At 44.5% G+C, this 11,674-nt stretch overlaps 1 protein-coding gene across 1 annotated transcript; it reads left to right on the top strand.

The window, feature by feature from the left end:
- LOC8074965 (protein usf) lies at positions 5,569-11,312 on the top strand. The gene is made up of 5 exons (XM_002455688.2): positions 5,569-5,837; positions 6,705-6,847; positions 6,986-7,115; positions 9,894-10,085; positions 10,924-11,312. The coding sequence occupies exons 1-5, from the start codon at positions 5,577-5,579 to the stop codon at positions 11,134-11,136; spliced, it is 939 nt and encodes a 312-aa protein (XP_002455733.1). The 5' UTR covers positions 5,569-5,576; the 3' UTR covers positions 11,137-11,312.

Raw genomic sequence — 11,674 nt, forward strand, 5'->3', positions numbered from 1 at the left:
AGACATCATTATCAGGAGAGAATTTCAGAGCATTAATGATTTTATACTCCAAAATTGGGGGCATGTGTTGACACCATGTTTTGACACAAATCAGGAAAGTTAATGAAGCTTGGATCGGTAGATGGAGAAGTAATGACTGGCCGATGAGAAAGTCGCCGATGGCCTATGATACCGATGATAAGGTAGCAAGAGGGAGATATGGTTAAGTTCGGGGACAGTGGTTGGTCGGTGCCGATGGCTGATATTGCCGATTGCTGATGGAGGGTGATTTGCCGATGATTGTGAAGGAAGACATGGAAGTCGTCAGGGGGACAATGGTGGTGTGCCGATCACCCAGGATGGATAAATTGTTATTTTCTATAATTGCTAGAGTTTATTTTATGTATGAGTTTTGTTTGATTTAGAATTAGAATCCTAGTCGTATCTGGTTGTAATTCTTTAGGATAGAGTATAAATATAGGCCTAATAGTGATGTAAGAAGGCATCCAATCAATAATATACACAACTTTTACATCTACTTTTGTATCTACTTTTTCGACGACTTTGTCAACTCGCAACTTTTCTTTTACTTATGTGTACTTAAGAATTCATTGAGTTATACTAGACGAGTTCTCGAGTTCTGCGTGAATACCTCTTGGCCGTGGCATGCGGGCGCATCGCTGTTGTCGGGACCAAAGTATTCGAGTTACCACCTTTGTCAGTTGTAAGGTCAAATCGGCTGGCATGCCTTAACGTTGAATCGGGTATTAGCCCTTTATGTTTGTAGATCTACTTTTGCATCAACACACTGAAATGAAGAAATTGTTGAGTAGTGAGTTTGACATAAAAGATCTTGGTACTGCTAAGAAAATTCTCCGTATGGAAATTACGAGAGACAGAAAATCTGGTTTGCTATGTTTTAGTCAGCAAAATTATATTAAGAAAGTTCTTCAGCATTTCAACATGCATAATGCTAAGGCTGTTAGTACTCCTATTGCACCTCATTTTAAATTGTCAGCTGCATAATGTCCTAGTACAGATTAAGATATTGAATACATGTCAAGAGTTCCTCATTCTAGTGTTGTTTGGTCTTTGATGTATGCCATGGTTTGCTCTCATCCAGATTTATCATATGCTATGAGTTTGGTTAGTAGATATATGTCTAACCCTGGTAAAGAACATTGGAGGGCAGTTCAGTGGATTTTCAGGTACCTCAGAGGCACATTAGATTCTTGTTTGAAATTTGGTAGAACTAAGAAGGGATTTATTAATTATGTGGATTCAGATTATACTGTTCATCTAGACAGGCACAGGTCACTCAGTGGATATGTGTTCACAGTTGGCGGTTGTGCTGTAAGTTGGAGGGCTACATTGTAGTCTATTGTTGCTTTATCAACTACTGAAGCAGAGTACATGGCTATTTTTGAGGCGTGCAAGGAATTAATTTGGCTGAAAGGTCTGTACGCTGAGCTCTGTGGAGTTGATTCTTGCATAAATTTATTCTGTGACAGTCAAAGTGCCATTTACCTTACCAAAGATTAGATGTTTCATGAGAGAACTAAACATATTGACATCAAGTATCATTTTGTTCGTGATATGATCGATGATGGTAAGTTAAAGGTATGCAAGATCAATACTCATGATAATCCTACTGATATGATAACTAAACATATTCCTATTGCTAAGTTTGAGTTGTGCTCAAGCTTAGTTGGTTTAGTGAATTAGTCCAAGAGGCTATTTGGCACCAGTGGTATTTTCTTTGTTATGTTCAGAATGAAGGTGTTAATTTATGCTACAAGATCAATTTCTCTCAAGGTGGAGTTTGTTGAATATGTTCCAAATTCAATTGCACACTATAAAGGTCAACTTCTGAGAGAGCGAAGCGGAGGCCCGTCGCCGGAGGCTTGGGCTTTGCTCCGGCCTAAGCCTCCAGCGACAGGCCTCCGCTTCGCTCCGTCAGAAGTCGGACTTTATAATATGCAACTGAATTTGGAACATATTCAACAAAGCGGAGGCAGAAGTGGCCCATTGATGTCGCCCTCGTTGCCACTCGGGGGTGCGGGGGGGCTGGCCCCCCGCGGTATGGTACATATACCCAAATTAGAGTTCCACCGAAGATATGATCTTGTAAGCCGCCGCATGACGTTGTAACCCAACTCTTGATAATAGTGAGGAGTGTTTGCTGCCTGACGCCTGTGGTTTTTCCCCTTCGCATTGGAGCGGTTTTCCACGTTAAATCTTGTGTCTCCGCTGTGTTTTGATCTTGTTTTCCTCATCGTTTATCTGCCGTCATTCACAACAGCAGCGAGCGACACCGTTAGGAAGATCCGGCGAGGTGGCAGCGTGGAACCCTAACCACACTACAAGAAGGGTCGTGGAACAAGGAGAGGATAGAGGAGGTGATGATGTTTCATTTTTTTAGTGTTAGCAGGATTGAATCGTGCGGCGTCGGAGGCATCGCGATCACGAGGGCCACGTGGGCGCAACGTTCGTTGTATGAGACTCTGAGGCATGGTTGAGGTGGGTTTATTTGTTGATTATTATTTCATGCTTCGAGATCTTTCCTTACTTCTCCTAATGATTGTTCATGTGTTGATTTCGGCTAGGAGCCTGATTGGCTTGTTCCATGAAGGAATGTAGTTTTAAAACTAGAGCACGATCGTGTGGTTGCTTTTGCAGGAAGTGTGCCAACCAGTTCCTGACGGTGTCGCTCACTGCCGCCACATGGCAGCCCTTGTTAGGCTGCCCATTGCCATGTAGTCGTTCGCCGCGTGTTGTCTGTACTCACACAATCACGGCCTGTGATTCGCACCTGGTCCCACGATGCCTCCGCAACCAGCCTTAGGGTCGTCTAGGCTTGGAGACTGACACCTCCGCAACCAGCCTTGGCGGCCCTTGTTAGGCTGCCCGTCTCTTCAAGGCCTACATGTTGATCCGATCAGGCTCGGGCCTGGGCTGGGAGATGTCGTCTCCGATTCAAGCAAGCAGAGAATGGTGGATCATTTTATTGCCCGACATCCTCCTCTTAGCCAACCAGGTAAATTCCGCATTCTGCATCACCCCTGCATGCCTTTTAATTTAATTTCTCTGGGAACACTAGGTAGGTCATTGCAACCTTAGTTGTTTGAGACTCTGAGGCATGGTTGGGTGGGTTTATTTGTTGATTATTATTTCATGCTTCGAGGTTTTCCTTCCTTCTCGTGATGATTGTTCATGTGTTGATAATCAATTTGTTGATTATATATATATATGGAAATTCCTTTCTACACGTACGTGTAGTTATAGGAACAGTATATTTAGTAGCTAGCTACAAAATAAGTTATTCTATAGCCACTTCCATTTACGATAATTTTATATACGAATTTACGATAATATGTATACATATTATAGGTTGGTTACTATAACACATGGGGATATTTAGTGTAAACATTATACCAAATCACTTAGTAAGAAGTTACTATAATATTATAAATTAACATAGTTATTATCGTAACTCAAAGTGGCTACAAAATATGTTATTTTGTAGCCAGCTGTAGGATTATATATAAATTCCTTTCTGCACGTACGTGTAGTTACTCTCATCTTCAATAAACTATATTGTGTATGTATTCATACTTGTTTATCGGTTTGAGTATGTTTATATACTCATATTAAGATACTCTAGATCTTACCACGCGAAAATTTTTCAAAAAAAATATATTTTAAATATATTACTAAAATGCCACTACTATATTATATACAATAAGTATAACCATATACTCTATGTATGCATGCATACTTAACGTACATATCACTCTAGATGGTCTAGTATGATCATATACTTTGTCTATATATATTTCGTCCGGTCATATACATATTAAATCTAGAGATATATAGATGAGAGTAACTTTACATATTTTTTAGTACCAGTGAATAGAATACATATATATGCACTGAAAATAATTGTACTTTCTTTTGTCCAAGTCATTTTGGGATCTAACTTTTTGTTTTCTTGATAATTTCTCAGAATAACTGAAGCTAAGTGCTAATGGATCGTTTCATCATCAATTGCTTAGCTGAGGTAAGCGATAATTTACTTACATAAATGTGAGAAAGAGTGGCATAATTTGAATATGGTGATATCTGTTCTTGAGAATTTTCTGAATTTTATCATGGATTTGTTTACTAAAATTAAAATTCTAAAATAGTTGTTTTGAAATAATTGGTTTTATTCTTTAAACATGAATTCAACGTAGTTTCAAAGGGACATGGAGGTGCGTTCCAATTGGATTTGTTTACTAAAATTAAATTTCTAAAATAGCAGGTTCGCCAAAGAGAAAGAGAGATAACTCAACCTCCGGCTGATTTTATTAATCGATATTATTTCACACTTATAGCAAACTGCTAACAAACTTCTCCTCAATCTAAGGGCTATCACTCCAATTAAATAAAACAAACTCCTAATTATCATGATATATAGCAACTGAGCTTCAACAAACTCCCTATGCGCCTCAGCGCGTGGTGACCGCACCCTGACATGTTCGTGTTGCGGACACTCCTAGCCACTGGACTTGGCGTGGCATTTGTAAACTTTGCCCACCATAACATCACTCTTCCCCTTAACGAACAGCTCGTCCTCGAGCTAGAAAGAAATTCAGGACGAAGATCTTCAAGAGGCTCCCAAGTGGCCTCGGCTTCAGGTAGGGCCTACCACTGGACGTGCACGTGCCAATGGCCACGGCGAAGCTGGGCGCGCTCGCTGCTATAAACGGCGACCTTAGTGTAGGGGTGGGAGCGCCGGGGCTGGTAGCTGGTGGAGTCCCTCAGAAGGGCCTGAGCCCCCGGACATGAGTCGTGAATGCACGCCCCTCTGGAAGCTATAGGCGGTAAGCGACGTCGCCAATGTGCTCCATGATGTGGAACGACCCGGAGTAGTATTCAAGTATGTCTCAGGGTTGTGGTGGGGGTCTCAAGTGTGTCTCTAGAAATTCATTAGAAATCAATCTAAACTTACATCCAAGGGTAATATTCAAGTGCAATAAATGTACATTATCAATGATAATAATGGCTAGACTTACCGTTCTAACTGAACTATTTTTGTATGATCAACCGGAGAAGTCGACCATGGAGAGGCGCACATGGGAAGGGAGGTGACAGGAGTTGGAGTTGCTCGTGGGGGACAGAAGTCGACCGTGGACTGCCGGGCTAGCGGGCAGTGGCGGTACCCTGCCTTGAGGTTCGTCCATGGGAAGGGGAGGGCTCGGGACTCGGGGTGGGAGAGAGGAGCCGTCGGGGGAGAGAGAGAGTCACGTGCGCCACACGGTGGGAAGAATTTTTTTCGGTGGATGCTGTACTCGAACCCGCGGCATCGGGCGTCGCGATCATGAGGGTTGCACGAGCGTGGTCGTGGGTGAGGGAGAGTGGGAAGCCTTATCAAACTTTTAATCTCAGCCGTTACATCCGTAGGTAGGCTGTGAGTCGTTGATCTTGAAGAAAGAAATTAGCTTAGAGAAGTTTTTAATTATAGTAGAGAGATATTATTATTTTTATATATAACTGGTTAAATTTAAATTATTTTAACACTATAGAGTTAGGGGGAATAGATATCTCGATCAAAAATGGAAAAAGGGGAAAATTACGCAGCTAGGTGCAGTGCGGTGCGGGCCTGCGGGAGCAAGGTCAGTAGTCAGGAGTCGGGAGGGAAAGGGATGGCCACAGCGCATCTGCTCCGCCGCGCCTCCTCCGCCTTCCTCTTCAGCACCACCAACCCGTTGCGCTCGTGCTTCCCTCTCGTCCGCCTCCAGCACCCCCGCGCCGCCATGGCCACCGACTCCTCGGTAGCCCCGTTCCAGAAGATCCAGATCCAGCGCGAGGACACCGTACGTTGCCCTTTTCTTTCACGCCCGTCCATCCTTTCCCCTCCGTCTCTTCGCGCACACAGCCTATTCGACTGAAAGGGCTCTTCCGGGGTTTATGGTGCTCTTCCTCCATTTAATCCAAAAACTCTTCATTCGACTCCAACTTGCATTTGGCGTCGACTGCCAGGCATGAGGCATTGAGGATTCTCCCACTCACGTTCGATTTCGTTTAGGAAGCTCAAATGATACTTCTTTTCTTTGTAAAAATGATATGAATTGATTGTTTATTGGTGGGCTGTCTTATGCATGGTCGATCGATTTCATGATTTTGGTACATAATCGTTTTTTTTTGGCTTGCATGGCTTCTTTTATCATTCTTCCCTGTCTTCTTCCTCTACAACTTTGGCTTCTTTTCTTGGTTCCTCTGCTTTCTCTTTTCCTTTTCTTTTGTCTATCGAAGGAACATGTTCTTTCTTTTTTCCTTTGCAAAAGATAAAAGGGCAACACATGTGGTTTTGGTGTCGACAGAATACCCGAAAGGGAATTACTACGTTGCCAGGAAACTAGTTGAATCCAATTATGTTATTTACTGTATTATATGGAGGATCTAATAACGTCTCCATACTTCCTAAAAAGTTAGTTGGTAAACCAGTGAGTTTTAGAAGTGGCTAAATAATGTTGGGAGCATATTTGATGGCTTCCTCCAATAGTTTGTAGAACCTCGCTCCTAAAATATAGAAGAAGATTTTGTATCAGAAATCCCGAACTGTTTCCAACAAGTTCTATACTATGTACAAGTTTCCCTGAGACGCTACATGTACAGTTTCTTCCAAGTTCTATTGCTTTGATCAGTTTATCTCATATTCAAATGTAACGTCTTACCTGTAGACTTTTGATGCCTATGTTGTTGGCAAAGAAAATGCTCCTGGAATTGTGGTTTTGCAAGAATGGTGGGGAGTTGACTATGAGATAAAGAACCATGCGATCCACATTTCCCAACTTGGTGGAGGATACAGAGCACTCATTCCAGAGTATGATCATGTCTTGTGTTGCCACCTGTTTATCACTTGAGCATACAAAATGAATGCTTCTTAAGATGTCAACACTTGCTTATAATATAGTGACTTGGCCGAGAACTTCGTCTCTTGGCATGTTTTTCCCCTTATCAGTTTATACCGTGGAAAAGTTGCTCTGGATGTTGCTGAGGCACAGCATCTGATGGAGGGTCTCGACTGGCAGGGTGCAGTCAAGGATATTCAGGCTTCAGTTAAATGGCTGAAGTCAAATGGATCACCCAAGGTAGGAGCTTCTTTATTTTGTCTGCTTGGTCATTTGCTATCTGTATTTGCTGTCGTATGATATATATTCTTACATGGAAATCGTTTTAATTAACTAACTGTTGTGAATCTATCACTAGCACCATACTAGGGTCCTTTCTTGTGAAAGCACCCATGATTGGCCCCGGATGATATTAAACTCCAAAAGTCTCCAATCTTCTTGTTGAAAAGAATAGATTGGGTTTACAATTATACAGCTCCCTTGGGTGTTTCTTATCTTTACAGGAATGATATGGTGCTCTTATTCAAGGTCTTGTAGATTTGAATAAAAGGGGGTGTATTTCACTTGATTAACATCATGTTAATCCTACAGTTTACTGGCTTGGCCATCCAGACGTGCTGGAGTGTGCCGAAGAGGAGGTCGCCCGTGTCGTAGTTGGCCGGGGAGACTAGATTGTGGCCATCGGCGTGCTGTCTGCTGATGTAGATGTCCTTGATGGAGAGGAACTGTTGGCTGTTGCTGTCGAAGAAGACGATTGTCACTGATGGTAGTATGTGCTATGTCCATTCTCAGAGTAGCAGGATGCTGGAGGGGAAAGCTTGTGTTGCTGGCGTAGATGTTGCTGTGTGGAGGCCGATGGCTAGGAGATGCGGAGATGACATTCCTAGCGACTCGAGCATGTCCTGGAGCAGGGGTGAAATCACTGGGATGTAGTATCATTCGTTGTAGCGGACGCTGCCATGTTGGAGGGACCAAGCTGGTGCTGCCGCTTGGACTTCAATGGTGACGGAGATGATCTGGAGTTTGCGCTCTTCTGTGGTGGCGACACGGAGCTGGGCGAGGATCTCTTGGTCTGTCTCGATGCTGGTGGCTGCTCTGAAGTTGTTGCCGGCTGGTGGGGGAAGTGCTGGGGTGTCCACCGATGGGATGCGAGGTCGGCGGTTCCTTGTCCAAGCTAGAGTTGGAGCTTTTGGTGGTGTCGTAGTCGATGCCAATGGTGGGAGTGGATCGCCTTGCATCAGTGGAGGCAGGCACTGGGGTCTCCATTGTATGAGCGAGGTCGATGGCTGTATCCATTGCACGGGTGGTGGTGTACGACTGCCACTTGGAGTTCAACCTGAAGGCTGGAGACAAAGTGTCTGACTTGGTGTTGTATACTGGTGATGTTGATGCATCGAGCGTAGGCAATGAAGTTGTTGATGTAGTCGTTCACGGAGCTGGTATGATGGGGTGGTGCGAGGTCGCTAGTGGTGTTGCGGTCAGGGCTGAAGTTGCGGATGATGTTGTCGGTGAAGTACGTCCATTCGGTCATGGGTGTATCCTTTGTTGCGTGCACGTACCATTGGTGTGCCGCGTACCAGGTTTGTTGTGTCTTCGGTAAATGGTACAGCCTGGAGAGTTGTTGCATGTGCGAAAGCCGTGGTATCGGATTTGTGGAGCCATCATATGTGGGGGTTGAGAGGTGCGTCTTGATCGGTAGGTGTTGTTGTGGTGGTGCTGGTATTGTTGGTGGAGTCGTGAGTTAGCGGTGTGCTCGGTGCCTGCGCCCTCTGTGCCGGTGGCCAAGTAGCCGGCTGCTGCTGTGGTGGTGGCACCTGGATCTGTTTGGTGACCGCTGGGCTGACTGGGAGACAGCTGGGCGTGTCGTCACTCAGTAGTCGATGCCGAGGTAGTGACAAGGTTGCTGTCAGTGGTGTTGCCAGTGTAGGTTCCTGCTTCGTGATATCCAACGCTTGCTGGACGTCCAGGAGTTGGTGCAGAGTTGATGGTGGGGTCATGGCTGCTGGAGTTCGTGGTGCCGGCTCCTGTTGGCGAGCGTCTAGGGCACGGGTGATAGTCGCATGGATGACCGAAGGTTCCTTCAGAGGTGGGAACAGCGGTGATATCGGTGGCTGTGGTGACGGAGGTGATGCTGATGCTGTCGGAGACTGCCAGGATGATCTCTGGTGCGCTAGAGGACTGGGGCCGTCCATCTTGCGCTTGAGGTATGACTTGCCGGTGGCGATCATGACTTGCTTGGTTTCCGTGACGAGGTCGTCGATGGCAGCTTCCTGGTCCAATCTGGCCTGGATGCTGGTGATGGCGGCGTCACCATGGATGCGTGCACACTTGATATCATGCAGGCCTTTGTCAAGGTTGACGAGTTGGCGATGCATCTCCTCGAAGTTCTTGCGGAGATCAGTGGCGAGGTTCTCAATCAGCTGCTGCATGATGGCGTTGGTGGAGTCCATGGATCGTCTGGTCTCCAGATACCAGTGTAATAGCCCGGTTAGGGGAGGGGGCTCTAGGTGGCGGATACGGTTGGGGAGGGGGCTGTGAGTGGTGGCAGAGAGAGAGGGCGGCAGCGCTAGGGCAGGAGGGAGAGAGAGAGAGAGTCGGTGCAGGAGAGGGAGAGGGGAAGGGGAGATAAGCTTGGGGCTGTTCTTTCTTAATTGCAATGATTACATAGCCCCTCTACTTATAGTCCTGGGTAGACTTGCATCCTAGGTAATCTTATGAGGGAAGTCCTTATAGATATGGACTCCTTCCTATCTTAGCTAATCCTATTCCTATTGAGGATCCTCCGGATATGGATAGTGGAGTGACGGAATGCTGCCCTTGCCGTGGGCGCCCTCCCCCTGGGCGGCACTGCTGCTGCCCTAGGTGGCGCCACCGCCGCTCCTAGTTGCTGGGCTAGATGGGCTGCCTGCCTTCGTTAGGTGTATGACAGTATTATTTTATAGTGATTAAGATGCACAGCATCATACATATACACTAATCAGAAGTTGATAACCTTCTTTTCCATCTTTTTGTTAATAGGTTGGTGTGACTGGCTATTGCATGGGAGGTGCTTTATCAATTGCAAGTGGAGTTTTAGTTCCATTGGTTGATGCTGTTGTTGCTTTCTATGGGACACCATCTTCTGAGCTTGCTGATCCTTCCAAGGCTAAGGCTCCTATACAGGCTCATTTCGGGGAGCATGACAGTTTTGTTGGTTTTTCAGATGTCACTGTAAGGCCATACCTGACAAGTCACTTATCTCTGTTGCTACGACATTCGCCAAATATACATGATTTCCCTTTCTGTTTTGTATTTTTGTTTTTCACAATGCATACTTTTCACTGATTGATGCTGCTATTTAGCTCTTATTGTTGTCTCTATTTAGCTCAACTGTTTTCCATATCCAAGTTCCTTTTGATTTAAAAAGTAAATTTTTTTCTATGCTTCATGTGGCAAATGTTGATGAACCTTGGGATTGCACTGCCTCCATGAGCATCTTTTATATATAATACTTCATCATCTGTAGTCATTACCATCAGCATCTCTTTAGGAGACATTTCCAAGAGGGCAAATTCATAATTAGGCCTGAAAGTTTACATGAAAACTGGGATTGCCCAGATCTCACTCTTCATGTGAACAAGGCATGGGGAAGAGTGTAGTCAGTGTTCTAGCCTTCATGGCAATCTTTTATAATGTTATGTGCCTAGCATTTGGTGGATAACTAATATTTCTCATTATGCCACGACATGCCATCGTTATGGGTGGGTTCTTGCAGATTTGCCATTCCTGGCCCACATGTCAGTGACTCATATGGTCCCACATGTCATTGACACAAACAGGGTTGGCACACTTAAGGGTGGCAAATAAATAATTATTCCGTTAGTAATAGCAATAAGTGGAAACATGGTTGTGTATGTGTATGATATCTGCATGTTAATTTTATATCTGGTGCTCCCAAATTGTCTCTCTACTTGATAACTACTCAAACAAACATAAAATACAGGAAGAACATATGATGTGTATATTGGATTCTTTGAATCTAACATTACTATCTTATATGATGTTTCAGGCAGCCAAGTCCCTGGAGGAGAAGCTCAAATCTTCTGGGATACCATATGAAGTTCACATATACCCTGGATGTTCACATGCCTTCATGAACACTTCGCCTGAGGCCCTCAAGAGGAAGAAGGGGATGGGTCTGACTGATGAGAACCAGGAAGCCGTCGACCTGGCCTGGTCTCGCTTCTCTTCTTGGATGGGCCGTTTCCTCGGATCTGCTTGAACCATTCCCCACTTCATGTGCTGTGTGATTATGTGTGGAGTCAGGTCCCATGAATAAAATGTTCAGATTCAGGATGCTCTATCCAAACCATACAAATGGACTGGGTTGTACGGTGCTCTGGATCGTCCTGTTTATGGATAAATATACCGCAGTGTCGTTTCCTTATTTTCTGTGGATGGATGCATATTGTGGAATAGCCGTCGATGCCTTCTCGCTGCGTCTGTATATTAGCGAGAAGGCTAATTCTCATCTTGGAGATGGATGCATATTGTGGAATGGAATAGCTGTCGATGCATATTGTGAAAAGAAAGCTAATTGTCATATTTATTGAGACCATCACTATATATTAGCAAGAAGGCAACTAACAACAAACTATACAAAGGTGACAATTAGCCTAGTTGAGGACGAGCTTTAGCTGGAGCATCTCATCTCCAAGAGCTGTACAAAACCACCTAATTCTTTTTTCCAAAAAGAAAAAAAAGTCTCCAATTGTATAACTTACAAATAATAAGTACTTCGTCCTTTCTAAATTGTAAGT

Source organism: Sorghum bicolor, chromosome 3 (assembly GCF_000003195.3).
Source record: "Sorghum bicolor cultivar BTx623 chromosome 3, Sorghum_bicolor_NCBIv3, whole genome shotgun sequence".
NCBI classification, from domain to species: Eukaryota; Viridiplantae; Streptophyta; class Magnoliopsida; order Poales; family Poaceae; genus Sorghum; species Sorghum bicolor.